This window comes from Anguilla anguilla, chromosome 18, assembly GCF_013347855.1.
Source record: "Anguilla anguilla isolate fAngAng1 chromosome 18, fAngAng1.pri, whole genome shotgun sequence".
In the NCBI taxonomy this organism is placed as follows: Eukaryota; Metazoa; Chordata; class Actinopteri; order Anguilliformes; family Anguillidae; genus Anguilla; species Anguilla anguilla.
The window spans coordinates 11422619-11439349 of record NC_049218.1 but is presented as its reverse complement, the minus strand read 5'-3'; the positions used below and the strand labels follow the sequence as shown (position 1 = coordinate 11439349).

At 47.2% G+C, this 16731-nt stretch overlaps 1 protein-coding gene across 1 annotated transcript; it reads right to left on the bottom strand.

Annotated features, from left to right (window-relative positions):
• Window positions 1–14: 14 nt before the first annotated feature.
• Window positions 15–16358, bottom strand: tarbp1 (TAR (HIV-1) RNA binding protein 1). The gene is made up of 29 exons (XM_035401113.1): window positions 15267–16358; window positions 14929–15026; window positions 14547–14616; window positions 14224–14372; window positions 13801–13853; window positions 13245–13342; window positions 12413–12548; window positions 12061–12157; window positions 11693–11782; window positions 11097–11244; window positions 10412–10672; window positions 9879–9976; window positions 9527–9685; window positions 8896–9110; window positions 8056–8284; window positions 7333–7521; window positions 6827–7026; window positions 6337–6408; window positions 6032–6152; window positions 5771–5881; window positions 5192–5341; window positions 4550–4636; window positions 4147–4367; window positions 3926–4007; window positions 3457–3628; window positions 2852–3034; window positions 2161–2285; window positions 1645–1781; window positions 15–814 (listed from the first exon to the last, which is right to left on the bottom strand). Exons 1-29 carry the CDS (start codon window positions 16240–16242, stop codon window positions 634–636), a joined length of 4908 nt encoding a protein of 1635 aa, XP_035257004.1. The 5' UTR covers window positions 16243–16358; the 3' UTR covers window positions 15–633.
• Between the last annotated feature and the right edge of the window lie 373 nt (window positions 16359–16731).

The window sequence follows — 16731 nt, the reverse complement described above, 5'->3', positions numbered from 1 at the left end:
AATACAGCCATAAGTACATTATTTACAAAATCTATTTATTCAAATAAAATTCTCATAACTAAGGCCTGGGGCTATGCTTCTGTTTGGACTTCAGATGCTGCAGAAATGACTGCCAATAAGGTTCATGCTTTAACATGCTTCTATCCTAGGGAGTCATGTAATATCCCCACAATTCTACTACCATTTTGTAGCCATTACTCAGTTCCATTGTACTGAGAGGCAGAGGGTAGGAGGGTGGGAAAAAGGGGAGGACAGTCTCTGCAGCACAAGAACCACAAGGTAAACACCTGCTCCAATTGGATCAGAAGAGATATCACCTGCACCAATCAGGAGCCAAGGCCCCACTTCTATCCGCATCAATGCAATAAAACAGTACACCAGTCAAAGCGAAAACACTGATAAAAACATTTACACTCTTTCCATAGATATTCCATTAAACTTTTAAATGCAAACAGAGGTAGAATGTATTTTTGCAGTTAAGTTCTGAGAATTTGTGCATCTTTGGCAAAAAATAAAAGCCTGTGCTGCTGACAGCAGATGCACAGAGGCAATGCACAAGTCACAGGGCACAGGGCACAGGCGATGACTGCCCAAATGTCTCAGTCAACTGTGCGGGGACCAGAGGGTCAGGGGTCAGGAGTCAGAGGTCACTACAGGCTGAGCCCCGGGGATCAGGTGCTGCCGCGTGTACTCCCACACCAGCAGGGCGGCGCTCACGTGCACGTTGAGAGAGCGCGTGATGCCTTGCTGTGGGATCTCCACGCAGACGTCCAGGAGCTGCAGCAAGTTCGCCGGAATCCCCTCCCGCTCGTTCCTGTTCAAGGAGAGGGGGTAAGTACCATATATATACAGTACACACGCATCTGCTCAGTGACAGTTCCATCATTTATTCAAGACACTGTTCCCATCACAATTTAGGGGTGCCACCTGGCCATTACACATATAGCTGCAGATACACGACTGTTCAAAGCTTAGTACGCCTTACACTTTCTCAGATCACAATTAGACGCCCTCCTCCCCATTATCAGCATCAGTGTACCTGGAGACAAGCACTCATTTCAGAAGGTGAATCTCAGTTTTACTCTGGTCTGCTGTCCACATGTCACTGCAGACTGGCTATTACGCACAAATCAGAGCTCACTCCACGGGGAGTGGGAGCTCATTAAACCCGTGGCGTGCTCAGACAGGTCGTTAATCTGTGCTCTGAGTAAACAAAGGTAAAAAGGGTGTGTGTGTGCGTGTGTGTGTGTGCGTGTGCGTGTGCGTGCGTGTGTACACGGTGGTAGTCTAGCATAATTACACTGCACAGCTTTGACAGCTCCTAAGTGATTTCTCCCGCTCTGTGGAGTCAAGCTGTGTGTGTGTGTGTGTGTGTGCGTGTGTGTGAGTGTGTGTGTGTGTGTGTGTGATCACATTCACAACACTATTGACTAATGCTAAAATATCAGTTTTAGCTTAATTGGGTTAGTTTGATTGGGCCTGAAAATGAAGCCCGTTTCGAACCCAAACCCAAAGGGACCAGCAAACCCAACCAAGCTCAACCCCAGTGCAGGCAGCGCATCACGGAGATTTACAAAACACTGCTGGGTGAGCTGAAAGACGCTCCACTGGTCCTGGACGTGGCGGGGCTGCAGAGAGACTCACCCCAGCAGCAGCAGGCTCTTCTCGGGGAAGCGGTAGTCCAGCAGGCTCTGGCTGTAGGCCGTCTGCTCCACTCCAACAATGCAGTACCCCTCCCTTTTCTTCACCTGCAGGAAGTCCGACAGCTCACCTGGCTTCACCTGCCGGGAGAGGAAATGAACGCCCAGGCGGTCCTAACCACTGCTTTTCCATGTGTTACATTTCCATTTAACCAGCCGTTGCCCTGAAATTTGGTTATGGTTTAACTGTCTGGCCCTGGCATTACCTGTGATGAAACTGGTCAAAAACCTGCACATAATACCGGCCCCATTGGATTACTGAGAGCTTTTGTCCTAAAGAGAACGTTCTCACGTATCGACATAAAAATCTTTTAGCTGTAAAACCTACGCATCAACACCTGCACATTGGACAGAAATGATAAGCCCAGGACAAGTGGAATGACAGGACATATTTTCATTATAGAGGGCAGGTAGTGAAGACAAATGACAGACAGATGCAAAAACATTCAGTACCACCCACCTCCAGTAGAGGAAGCCACAGCTCAGCTGACACACTCAGGGCCTGGAAGTTCCTGTCCTTGATGTGATGAAGGCTGTCCATCACAAGAGCATTCGCACCAAAGATCTCGCACGTCCGACACAACCCTGCTCAAACAAAGCAGTTGAAATCGATCCATGGCTACATTTACATCCAGGTCACGGTTTATTTTCCTCATTAAGAGTCACTTCAATAAGCATTTTTAAAATGGGTTTTCCCCAGTGTGGACCAATAAAAACACAATAAAAGCCTTCCACAGAGTATCTGGAGCAAGAGCGATTGATGTGCCTGAGGAAGCCATTTAATTCAACAAACAACAGGCTGCCATTGAATTTATCTTTGTATAAACTGAAATTGAGCTGGGATTGCTGCCTATGCCAGTGCGGTGTTTGCCTGGTGTGGCAATAGATAGAGCAGCAGTGCCTAGCAACTCAGCCTGCTGCTGGCTGGCATGCTTATCTGTGAAAAAGAAAACATTCTGAGCAGAGCTAAATAAGTACCCATCATCCCACTGATGCGCACACGTGTGGTGTGCATTAACAGTGCTGTGGGGCGGGGCTTGGTGTGTGTGTGCTTGCACGTATGGTGGGTGCAAATCGTGAAGAGGTATATGTGCACTTGATGTGGACATATATTAGAATGCATACTGTAGATTTATGTGCTTGTGTCTTACCTCCTAGGTTGGTGGGCTTATCAATGAGGGATGCAACCACCAGGAGGGCGCTGTGGAGCTTGCCCAGGCGAGCTGCCCTCTGCTGGGGCACCAGCTGCAGCTCAGGGTCCTGGTCCTGGATACTGAGCCTCCAGGGGGTGATCTTCTTCTGCACCTCCACCCAGCGCTCCTCCTTCTCCCCATCTGCGTTCACAGCAGACCCATTAATCAGCTCCATTACTAACCACTCATCTCAGGCACCCGAAATTGCCATCCAGAGACTGAGGACCCCCTATGTGGGTAAAATGGCTCATTTTGGAAACCCTTCATCGAACACCCACAACAATCTGAGCAGACTGGCAGTGTGGTGGCTTGCTGTCCATTGCTTGCGTGAGATTAGTGTGTGCCAAAGAGTGTCACAAGCATAGAAGATAGAGAGCTCCATCTGAACATCCAGAGTGTGCATTGCAGACATTCACTCACCATTAAATAGTTCACATCCAATAGACTTGCTTTAGATAGCCAGTCATTCAGTAAACAGTCTACCTCTTCCCATGATATAAACCTGCACTCACAAACACATTCATCTTTCTGCCGCCCCCTTGTGGTCTGGAGGTTAACTGTACCTTTGTCCTGCTGGATCCAGTCCCCAGGTTGCAGCTGGCTCAGGTCCTGGGTGGGATTCCTCAGTGGAAGCACAGAGCTGTGGGCAAAATCCACCAGCCGCTCAAACTTCCAGGGGGGAATCCATTCATCATCTGCCAGCTCTGACAGGCTAGGGAAGGTGTGGAATATGGTCTGGAAAACAACATGAGAATGAAAAAAAACATTCATATGAGAAATGATCCCTCCATTCCAACTATTACCATTGGAAGGTGATTACCATTATTTCAACAGGAAAACTGTAAACAACACTTAGTAACATTATTAATTATCATTATTTTATTATACAATATGATTAATTCCATTACTGGTAGTGCCCTTACAATCACTTTGTTTGTGGTTTGGCAAAGCAACAGCTAGCGTTTGATATTTTAATTAAGCTGATTTAAATTAGAATAATCAGGGACAGATGCTATTCCCTGGCAGACACACCTCCATGCTGTAGTCTTCCAGTGGGTGAAAGGCCCCAAAGAAGAAATGTTCCTGTATCCTGGTCCAGTTCTTCATCGCGTTCCTGCAGACACAGTCACTGATGGGACTACTTTTGCCTAAATCACCCAGCATTCTAAATGATGCAATCAAATCAGGCAGCCAACCCAGTCACCCAATTAACCCATCGACCAATCAGCTCGGCTTGACGGCTGCACACTCACCCCGTGCACTGCATGGCCTCGGCCTGCTGCAGGCAGGCCTGGACGACGACCGCCAGGCCCCTCAGCCCGCCGGGCCCCCCCGCCGTGTCCTCGGCCAGGGCCCGCGCCCCCTCCAGGCCCCAGACCCGCTTGAGGGCCAGCAGCGCGTAGAGACGGACGCTGAAGTTATGACTGAAGCACCACTGCAGGATCACGTCCACCGCCTTCTGCCACTGCTTAGCCTGGGAGGAGGGAGGGAGTGAGAGAGAGGGAGGGAGGGAGGGAGGAGAAGGGGAGAGGGAGAGGAGGAAGAGAGAGGCGAAGAGTGAGAAATGGGGAAAGATTTGAGCGTGTCTCCTGAGAGCTTACCTACTGTGACATTTTATATAGTTGTGGTTATAGATGATGCAATTAGAGGTCTTACCTTGTCTTGAACACCAGGTAGAATGATGTCCAAGTGCACCAGTACAGACAGGAAGGTGCAGATACTAGTCTTGGTCTTCTCTTGATCCTGCACACACACGTTAATGCACCGCAGGTTCAATGCTTATCTGCATTTATGATCCACAAAGACAGACTACAAACTGCTGATTTCAGATGTTTTACTCAAGATACCAGGTTTGACACTGCAGGCGTTAGTATTGTAGTGTAGAGCATTCCTAAACTGTGCTTCAGGAGTCCAAGAGGGTCCAAAGAGATCCTCTGCATACTAATTTTCCTGAAAATATATTTATGAAAATATATTGCTGACCCATTGTATATAGTATGTTGTCCAATTTCTGACATTCTTCCGAGTACTCATACATTAAATAGTAATTACATTGTCGACAGTAGTGTGCGTTGGACAAAGGTATCGGTACTTAGACCTGTGACTGATGTGGGGGTCATTAGATGAGTTCCACAGTCCCACGGTGCTCCATTACATTACAACCACGCGGCAGACGCTCTTATCTGACGCACTGCAGTGGACAGCGCGAGTGCCGCTCTCGGGGACGGTGTTAATGCAGCAGGGTGAAGTGCTCCGTGGCGCGGGCGTGTTGGGGTGCAGACGTAGCTCGGTGCTCACCACGCTGAAGCAGGCCCACAGACTGTCTATCAGGGCAGGGTGCCTGCAGAGGACCAGCAGGGTCATCCACTCGATCAGGTACTTCACCGAGGCCTGGTTGCTGCAGAATCCCGCCTCGCACACCCGGCTCAGCACGGTCTCCACAAACCCCTGCGCAGAGACGCCGCCCCCGTGAGTCAGGCTGAACACATGGGTATGCAAGAGACTGTGTGCACATTTGTGTGAGAGTGAGATACATATGTACAACTTAAGCTCGCACATACAGTATATCTCACATATTCATGTAACGGTGCTAGAGCACAGTATGTGAGTGAGTGTGTGTGTGTGAGAGAGAGTGTGTGTGCGTGTGTGTATACGTGCATGTTTGTGTGTGAATGTGTCTGTGTGTGTGTGTGTGCGCGTGTGTGCGCGTACATGCATGTTTGTGTGTGAATGTGTCTGTGTGTCTGTGTGTGTGTGTGTGTGTGTTTGTGCATGTGTGTGTGTGTGTGTGTGTGTGTGTGTGAGTCTGTGTGTGTGTGTGTGTGTGAGTGCATGAGGGAGAGTGTGCGTATGACTGCGCTGACTCGTATGTTTCACCTCTCTCAGTTTGGGCAGCAGCACCAGTAGTGTCTGCCACACCCTGTTCTTCACTCGATGCTGAAGGGAGTTACTATAGTAACGCACTTTCGACTTAGATATTTCCTGATCCTGAGAAAAAGCGGGAAGAGTTATAGTCACATCAGGGGGAAAGGACACACACACACACACACACACACACATTTACATACGCACACGCACATGCCCGCACACACACACACACACACACAGCATTGCGAGAAGTTCTCCCACTTGCCCCACCTTTCTTAGCAGCAGCAGAACCAGCTCCTCCATCAATCTTTCATGCAGAGCACAGGAGGCATCCAGCCTGCTGAGGAACGCCATCGCACAGAGACGAGGGAACTGCTCATCTCTGCTGTCACTGAGGGAGAGAGAGAGAGAGAGAGAGAGAGAGAGAGAGAGAGATAAAGGGGGAGAGAGAGAGAGAGAGAGAGAGAGAGAGAGAGAGCGAGAGCGAGAGAGCAATAGACTGTCAGGTACAGATGCAGGAATGTGTGGGTGGAGGAAAAAAGAGGAGAGAGAGAGAGAGGGAGACACACCCTGACCTGGTCACGGCTGTGTTTGCTGCACACTCCTCTCCGAGCTGTTCCACATACGTCTGCACTTCCTGGACCAGCCTGAATTCAGAAAAAGCAATTTTATGTTTTAGCACGGCTGTCCCCTCAATAATTCACAGTTGCACCATAAAACAGGATGGCATAAAAACCATGCTTCCAACCGCACTACTACAGTTATTACAAATACTGCCAATACTACAGCTACCACCAGGGACACTATATTCCACAAGTGCTACAGTCTACACTGCACATTCTACAACCAATATCATTTATTCTGCCTCGATAATCACTAAACTGTACTCTTCTGTTGCAGGTTACTCACAAGTACAAGTCAACACACCCAAAAACAAAACCTATTATATGATATTTTACTGATTTTTATAACCTGCTAATCTAGTAAAATTAATAATACTAAGTTACTTATGATTCCACACACACACAAACACACACACACACACACACACACAAACACACACACCTCTGATCCCTCCTGAACACGGGCCCGTACACACAGGCTTCGGCCAAGATGTCCACATGTTTGAGAGCACTGGAGAAGCAGGCGTCCCTCTGGCTTTCACTTCCGGGGTCAGAGGGCAGCCAGGTATGGCAGCAGTGCCGGATCAACACGTTGAACACGCCCGTCTTGACCTCGGACAGCTCCAATAGCTCAGAGGCAATCTGCAGAAAACACCCACAACCATTACAGTGTCCAACATTGAGTTAATCACAGCAAACTAATGAGGACCATTTCAACTATATATATACAAAAATAAGGACATTTCATTTATTTGTCATTTTTATGTATCCAAAGCACTGATCAGAATACAATTTAAGTGACAAAACTGAGTTTATAGAAATACACTGTGTTTACAGGCTTTTGCTTGTTATATAATGAATGCAGCCTCTTTAGCTCCTGTTTTCTGTATTTCTGACTGTCCTTCCACATTCTGTCAGCCTCACAGGTTATGAATGAACCCCACTCACCTGCCGCACAGTGGCGGACAGCCTCGGTGCCTCTGTGTCTGTTAGCTCCAGCAGGCTGCGGTCAAAGCCGAACCGCACAAAGCCTTCCAGAACAGGCCAGAAATCATGAGGGTTACTGCTCAGGCCCAGCACCACCTTCCAGGCCAGGGTCACTGCCTCCACAGTCAAAGCCTCTTCAGACAGCACCACCTGGTGGGCGGAAGATTAAAGGTTGGTTTAAAAGAAGTCTTTACATGAATACATGCACACACACCCAGCAAACACACAAAACAAAGTACCGTCCCCCCCCACACACACACGCACACGCACACACACACACTCACAGTGCAACTCCCATGAATACAACTATAAAAATAGTCTGTTCGCTGCAACCAAAAGGGAACAGCCAGGCTAATAATGAATGATGAATAAATGACATTGTGCCGAGCTCTGCAAATCCATCAGTCAGGCAAGTCATGCAGTAGATTGCACTTCAAGAAAAAAAATGTTTCAGCCACATACAGCACGAACAGTGAATCAAACAGCAGACATTGCAGATTATGTGTGTCACAATCAATAATACACAACAAGATTCAACCCTGAAAATGATTATGTTTTTCCCCAATTATGATTTAAGGATCTGCATTCTGCACACCCAACTTAAAAAGCAGCTTACAGTGACACACACACAGGCCACTGGCGATGGCGATCGCGCGGAGCCCTGTGCGCTACCCCGCTACTGACCTGGGGCAGCAGGGCAGTCATGCAGTCCAGGACAGGCAGAACCAGGTCACTGGTCAGGACAGCCAGCGCCTCCATCGCGGCTCCCAGAACCACGGGGGCCGAGGGGGCTAGTGCGGGCCCAGGCGGGACCCGGGAGGCCAGGACGAAGCGCAGGCAGGTCCACTGGTCCCGCACAAAGTGGGCCGCCATGCGACCCCAGCCCCGCAGGTCAGGGCCCTCATCGTGGCCCCTGAGGAACAAAAAGGGGTCCCATCACAGAGCGCTGGTTTACACTTACTGCTTTCAGACACAAAAGGATCCATAGGCACGAATGAAGAAATAACAAGATTAATTCAACTGATTTAACTGGCAAGTGATCAATTTAATTAGACATAAAGGATGAAAAAGTTGTTATCAACTACTCAGATATTCCAAAAATAGGACTAGGAATGCGTGTTAGAGATGTAGACAGTTCAGCCTCTCAGACATGTCCTACCCAGTCTCATGACAAGCATACAAAAACAAGTGGATCTGCATGGTTATTACTGGGCTTAATGTAGAATTAATGGAGTACACTGTGATGCACTGAGGCTTTCTCCACACATCATGTACATTTACTGCTGTCATCATGAGAACGCGTAAGATCACATTAACATACCCATGGCCCTTGACCATTACAGTTACGTAAGGATGAAGTGATCATTAAACAACAGATAAAACACAGATTGTTTATCATGGCTGAGCAGCCTTAACAGACTGTCTCTGTGGAGTTCCACGAGATCAGAGAAGTCCAAAAAACAAAGCAGGACCCCTACAGACTTGAGAGAAACCGCACTAACTGCACTGCATCCTTAAACTGACCCCTCCAGGTTGGTAGTTGAAGCTGCAGGCTTGCGCAGGGTCTGGATGGGGTTGTCCGATGAGGAAGAGGAGGTGAGGAAGAGCCCCGCTACAGAGGAGAGCGCTCGCACGGCTTCAGGGTGGAGGTCCTCCCGGTGCTCCTCTCCCAGCTCGCAGAGCTGGGCTAAGGACGCCATGCTCACTGCTCTGCCCACCTGCCCGCTGACAGAAGGATTCTGGGAACAAGGGGAGGGGCCAGGTCACATAAAATCTTCGCATTTCAGCAGCAGGAGTTAATACGTTACATAAAATAGCCAAATACAGCTCCAATACTATAGAACACTCTGATCTGAAACACACAAAACGGCTGTAAACTCTTCCGAAGCACAATAAATACATGCACTTTTTATGTTTACTCAAAAAACTAAAAACTAAAAAAATCAGCAAAGTGGCGCCACCATGTGGACATCCAAGAAAAAAAAATAGTTGGGGTGTCATTACATCAGAATATCCTCACTGCCACTCCCTGATTTTGCTGCAAAGGGGAGTAAAATCTATTTGGTATGAAAGTATTCTTAAATATAACAGGAGAGATTTTTTTTATATAAAGGAGTGAAAGAAATAACAGATTGGGGAAGAATGGCTCCTCTACCTCCTCCTCTGGTCCCTGCAGCGTCCGCAGGCAGTTCCGGATCAGAGGCGGGGCGAACCCTGCCAGCCGACTGGTGCGGTGCCATCCGACCGCGCCGTAGAGCCGGACCAGCTCCCTCAGGACTGAGAGATACAGAGCGCACCGGTCCACATCACAGAGCTGCAGAACGAGAGCGCGTCAGAGCTGCTGTACACACACCTACGACTGACAGAAACAGGAGGAGGAGAGAGGCGGACAGAACCAGAAACAGAGACACAGAGGGGTAGGGAGAGGAAGGAAAAGAGAGCGAAAGCGAGAGTGTGAAAGAGAAATAGATAAATGGAGCTTTTCATCGTGGTGAACGGGTGCTTACCTCACACAGCTCCCCACTCAACCTTCGCAAAAGGAACTCCTGCACCGGCTCAGCCACGGCCAACACGGATGTTTCCACGGCGACCAAGACCCCATCCACTGCAGAAGTGTGGGAAGATGGGGATATAAATGGCAACATGGGGGACAAAAGAAGCTGAGTTTTTTATAAATGCACACTGCAACAGTCGCTGCAAGTGAAAAATACCAGCATCTGACCGTGTGCAAGTATGTGAGCAGTAGGTATGAAACCTCAGGGACGACAACCAATTCTACAGACAAAAGAAGATGGTCACTGCCTGTACTCCTTCTGTTCCCACTATGTTCTAACTATTACAGTACAAAACATCAATCACTACAATATTATACTTGGTCACACCTAATCATGAACATAGATGCAACAACTCCTAATGTTTGTAGGGAGACAGAATGTCCACTGTTAAGAATAGAGTGAATAAAATCTGCAAGAATGTACTTCCACCAGAGGGGTGATGACATCACAATAATCAGAGAAACAGAGCCAATCAGGAAGCATGCCTTTCTGTGTGCTCCGGGCGCCTCCTCTGTGACACAGCTGGAGCAGCCGCAGCAGAAGTTGCAGGCTCTTGTCCGTCTTGCTGAGGGGGAGGTAGACATTGGTGCTGAGTCTGGTCAGCGTGTCCAGCAGGGGGCGCAGTAACTCCTCCAGTCCACCTGGCTGGTTCTCACCAGGTCCCCGTCTCTGCATGTCGGCAGAGAGGAGGATCGCTCGGGCCAAAGACTCCGCCTCCCTAGGGTCTGGTACGCTGGCACTTACATCTGCAATAAGCCACAGAGGAGGTTAACGAGGGAAGTACTGTCTGGCACGCACAGCACACACCTGCAATTAAACAATGGCGGTAATTACACCATTAACTTACTGTGAAATGAGCCAACCAGTGACTTCTGTGGCAGCTGTAAAATAAAGCCCATAAAGCTGCCACAGATGAGGCGGTTTATTTCATAATAAGTCAATTGTGTAATTACTGCCAGGATTGTAGCACATACTTTTTAGTCCCGGCTTTTTGAGGCCCCCCCCCCTCCCCCTGCATTGGGGCCCTTTGTAGTCAGTATCCCCCCTGACTACAATGCCCCTAATTACCACCACCACCACTGTGTTACGCACAGATTCCTGATCAAATGTGGACATATTATCAGACAGCAGACCCCGTCCCCCCCCACTCTGTCCCGAGCCCCCCCTCACCGACGCTGGCTGGGACCCTGAGGAAGGCCTCCAGCTGGCTCTGGACGAAGCTCTGCACTGACCCCTCAGAGCCAGGCCCTGGGTTCGAATCCCCGTCTCTGAGAACGTGCTTAAATCTTCCCTCACAGTCCAGCAGCCAGTCACACACCTAGAGGACACACACACAAAAGACACTAGCAAGCAGGACGAGTAGGCACAAACATGAAATACAAATGCACACTGTCAGTCAATTCTCAGTTTCACTGTTTAGCGAAATCAGGTGTAATCAGGCATAAGTTTCTGTTAAATTGCTGAGGTGACTGCAGGTGAGAAAAGTAGCTAGCTAGGGGTATTAAAAGCTGTGAGACAAATAGTTGCAATCATTTTTACAATATTACTTGGCAAACTTTAAATATATGACTATAAGTGAGACCTGTAGTTGGCCATTTGGCTGATAACCGGTGCTTAGGGAACTCCTTGTTGACTGTTGGCATGAGCCAATGTTCATCACAACCAGAGTGAGACCCTGTTCTGAGCAGCCAATCAAAAGCCTCTATGACATGATTGACCCCCCCTCCCCCCGATCTTCTAAACCCTGCTCATGCTGTGACTCAGACCTGATCCCAGAGCGCAGTCCCCCGGCACAGCGACTCCTCTGCCTGGAAGTGCGCCAGGAACCCAAAGACCTCAGCCAGCGTCACAGCAGTCTGCGTAGAGATCAGGGACAGCACACATAATTTAGCTTAATTAGCTCATTTGTCTTAGATCCTTTATATTCTTATCACTGCTGGGCAAACAGGACTTCTGCTTGTCTTCTTGAATCCTGTGCATAACTGAATAATGCAGTAACCACCCACTAAAACACTTATTGCATTTCATTTAATCCAGGGTTATTAAAACCTTTTCCCCTTCCATTTCGTATTACCATAAAAGTAAAGGTTCTTCCATAAAAAATAAGTATAAGTTCCTCATAAAAAAGCCATACCACATCTGTAAGGCAGAGGGCGCTGTGCAGCAGGTAGCACTGGGCTGCTCCTCTTAGCAGGACCTGGTGAGTGATCATGGTGCAGCGCAGCACCTCCCTGAAACACAAGAACGTCTCGTTACTTCCCCCTGGTGCTTCCCCAGAATCGGTCTTCCATGGTATTTGAGGATCCACTAGGACAAACATGCCAGGAAGCAATATATTAATTGCTTTACAATATTGAGCATATGCTACAATGTACCATAATTACTTTTAAATGAGCAAATTAGCAAGCTAACATAGACCGCAGCTCTCAGAGGTAAAAGCAGAGGCTCTGGGACATGAATGGGGCGTGGTCCGCCGGGTGAGTTACCTTAACGCATGCAGACCCTGCAGATCCAGGGCGGGGCAGGGTAACAGACGTGACAGGGCCTGGGAGAGGAAGAGGATTGGGACAGCACACCAGTGGCGAGATCCCATCCGCTGGACCAGCTGCAGCAGGACACCACCTAATGCAGGGGAAACAGATACATGCTTACCGCCCCACAGAGAGCATTACTGTTACCTCCATTACTACTACACTGTAGAGACCATTACTGCAGCCTCCATTGTTATATGACTGCACAGGGTTTTATCCAGGCATTTCAGTTACTTCAGTTAATTAAACTCATCGCTGGATCACAGCTGTCGAGGCCTTTCATGGTAAAGGAATATGATCATATTGAGACCTGGAAAAATTATACTGCAAAAAAAAATGAACACTGAAAAATGTAGTTACATAGAGTCATAAGAAAGAATTACAGTTTCTGCATACATAGCAGACATTCTTATTTAGATTTTTGTAATGTGATCCCAGGAGTTAATTAATCAGTCAGTTAATGCAAAAATATTTTTTATAGCATAGTTTTAGAACAGCACTTTCTTAAAACGCTGAACAGAGCATGGACTCCAGAAAAAAAACCCTGGAGATCCGAGGACACCCAGAGCTAACTGAGGATAAACCAGAAAATGATTCGCTCATTCATGAGGATCACTGAGGCAGAAACAGAAACAGATAATAGAAACAAACAAAAGCCTGTTGTACAAATGAACACATCCATCACCACCGAATACTCTTCACGGGTCAAGTTCCAGTTCAACAGCTACAGCTGCAGATTAAAACCCGAGCCATCCTGATTCTGGGCCCTGAGGCCCAGGCACCTAACCTCTGTTCTCCTGGGGCAGAGCACTGAAGAAGGTCACCATGAAGGCCTCAAGCTTGGTCCCAAAATCTGGCCGCTCCCCAATAATCTGGTTGGATGATCTGTGGGGGAAACAGCTATCATCAGGACGACAGCACATGATAAATGACAGAGAGTGATCGCCTGCCCTTTATGGCACAATTAAATAGGCTGAGTGCCACAAAATACTTCACAGAGGGATGCTGGGACATGAAGTCCAGAGCTCCTCAAAATTAATCCACAAACCCTGCTTCTGGACTTCAGTTCTTAATAGCCCCTCAGTCATCCTCCTATAGAACACAGATTAGCTTACTTTGCAAACCCATTCCAGCTCACAGCAGCAAACAAACTAGGGGGGTGCTGGTGTCATATGATTATTAATGAGCCAGTGACGTTAAACATTTGATATTATACTACTGGAGTAACTTACTAGTGACCATACAAAACCAAATGATCTTACCTGGCAAATTCAGACAGAAATACAAGAACAGACTATGCCATTTTGGCTGCCAGAATTACCCACACACTCACAATGACTCACCTGTGGAAGAGTGAGCTCTCAGCCAAGACGTCCAAGAAGGGACCAACAATAAACTAGGGGAGGGAGAAAGCAAGGAGCACAAGAGCCTGGTAAAGAACTCTGTACATCTGCAACCAAGCACATACATACTGATCATACCACAACAACAACTGATAGAGCTACTAGCTACATCTTTGATCCAAATTAAAAATTGAAAAATTGAAAAAGACAAAGGTATAAAAAGCATTATAAAACAGGTTGTTCCGATTGGCTGAGATGATTTCCTACAGTGATTGCAAATCCAATACAATAACAGTTAATCAGACAGCCTCTATGTAAATATTATCACTGCACACAAACCACTAATATAAAATATATTATTATTTATATATTCCAGTTAAAGCTAATTAAATGAGTTAACAGCCAGTATTTGTCCTTTCTTACCTGTGCAAAAGCCAAGGCAAAGGCAGGGCAGCGTATAACCTGCATGTCCAGCAGGTGGCACACGCCCTCCCTCATAACAGTCTTATTCTCACTGTGGAACATGCGCTGGTACACACACTCCAGCCAAGAGGGGTGTAGCAGGGCAATGTCTGAGGGAAAGGGAGAGAGAGAGAAGGGGGCAGGACAGTTTCGCATCATAATAATAACGGTTTGGGAACAGCGCTTGTAGCCCAGAGGTTGCAGGTTCAAATTCAAAGTATGCAACAAACCTGAAAATAATATAAAAGTAAAATAAGACTGCCAAAGGCTTAATGTTGAGTTACCTTCACTATCACTCACAGTAGCTTCGATCAATGTATTGATCCTGTTGAGTACAGGCCGGACCAAATGTATCTAGGGAAACAAGTGACATCACAGAATTGCATCATAAAAGCAATACTAATGGAGCTATCTGACAGCTCCTGTTTCTGAATGATGACAAAGAACTTATGAAAACTACGACCTTCACATATAATTTAATTCCTTGAGTAAGTGAATTGTTATTGACGTTGGCATATCCCGCAGTTCACTTACACAAAACAAGAGCTGACAGACAACGTTATGAACTACATTAAGTGTGTTTCTTCATAAATCAGTGCAGTACATTGCAGTGTACAAAAAAGCTGATGCACAGTACATATTTAACACTGATTAATAGCTGCCTACTTGGGTTTCATCTAGGGTCTCCATAATCAAAGCGTAGTCTTCCCAGAATTCCCGGAGTAGCTGGCTCCTGTTTGGAGCCCATCTGAAGACAATCTGACCTGCAGATAATTACGAGTGAGAATTAAATGAAAACAGATTTACCTGACATTGGCCTGGTACATGACTAGCACATAGATATAAAAAACAGAGCTCACTTTCGCTTGTAAGTGGGATGGTAATTCAACTACATTTCAGGGAAATATCCATCAACACGAGATGAGCAGTAATTGCATCACTGTCTTCGAGTAATACAGGTATTATACTTGTTACACGTCACCGCAAATACGCCAATACCTTACCTTCTGGAGATGCTGGATCACAGCAAAACTCCACCCTATCATCCTCTGATATCATCACACATCTCTTCAGAAGGTACAGAGCCCGTTTGCGCGCGAGGTTGTCTCTGTGCGTTAGTCCCTCTTGAATTATCTTCCAGAACTGAGATGAAAGGCGAGGGTCAGCCTCGACCGGGTGAAGAGTCGGTCTGTCTGGTGGGAACAGGTAGTCTGACAGTGCTGTCAGACACAGCAAGGTGCGAGCCGTAACTGTCGCCGAGCTGTCACTCGCGTGCCAGGTGCGCAAGTCACACCAGATGCGCCGAAGCACGTCTGCCCTCCTCTCGCCATCGCTGCAACTATTCAGGACAGTAAATAATACCCGGACCACGGTTTTGGAAACCTGCGTGTCCGATCGTGTCTTGATACAGTTGAAGGCAGAAGAAAGTATTCTCGCTGTCAACTGATTGTCGGACGAAACGGCAGGTAGAACAACAGCTAAGACCTCGATGGCAACGTCTACACTCAGAAGGGTTTTTCCTTCCAGGGTGCCTTCGGACACGTCCAAAACCGGCAAAATAATGTTGACCAATCTACCTGGTACTTCTGTGCCACATAGTCCAACACAGACAGCCAGTAACCCGTACAAAGCATTGAGCAGCTCTTTGGAGGTCCCAGTAGTCGGGTCGCTTTGTAAAGTCTCATTTTCGTTGGGGAGTTTGTACAAAAGCGGTAAACACTGATTCCATATAACATTCTGCACGTTTGTAACAAAACGTTCTCTTTTCACAGCTGCAGCGGCACTGTTACACGCTCTAGGTTTGTCCCCGTTAGATTCCTCGCCATAGTCGGGGAGTTTACCGACTGTGTCTATCAACGTGGTTAAAGCTTCAACTCTCTCAATCTCCGGCCACGAATCGGTTGTAAAATATAATTTAGACAATACAATTTCTGGATCGGGGCAATTAGATAAAAGTGCATTTATTAAAACCGAAGACATAGTCCACAAAAACCACAAATACCAGAGCACCACAGAAAACTCAACACGCTTCTTTACAACGGCACTCCAATCGAGCAAACACTTCCTGGACTCCCACGTGTCCAAACGATCTGTTGTACGCATGCGTGACGCGTGGCTGGTGACGTCACCAGGACAGAATATATGTTTTAGACTTGCCAAAAAGGAGAAATCGTCTTTTTGTTTTTTTTAAAAAAGAAGGAAAGTCCGTAATGCAAGGTCACAGTTATTTTAGCAGGTGGCAGTGCAGTAGAATTTCTTGGGAACTGAGCTTGCAATTTGAATGGATGAAAGTATCTATTAAATTTTAATATGTAAAGCTGCTAAAAGGAACAATAGACAAGAAGTGAAGGTTCAAATTGCCCAATGGCCACCAGTCAGAGAAATACCTCTCCTCCAATGGCATGTGGTTTATACTTTTTTTGGTTTAGTATAATTATTATTGGCAACATCTTCACAAACATGAACCCT

Excerpts from the sequence above, each read along its gene's own strand:
- tarbp1 (XM_035401113.1), bottom strand. The coding sequence starts at position 16,242 with ATGTCTTCGGTTTTAATAAATGCACTTTTATCTAATTGCCCCGATCCA. Across the intron at positions 8,285-8,895 it reads TCAACTACCAACCTGGAGGG|GGGCCACGATGAGGGCCCTG; the intron begins GTCAGTTTAAGG and ends TTTGTTCCTCAG. Across the intron at positions 815-1,644 it reads AAGAGCCTGCTGCTGCTGGG|GAACGAGCGGGAGGGGATTC; the intron begins GTGAGTCTCTCT and ends CTCCTTGAACAG.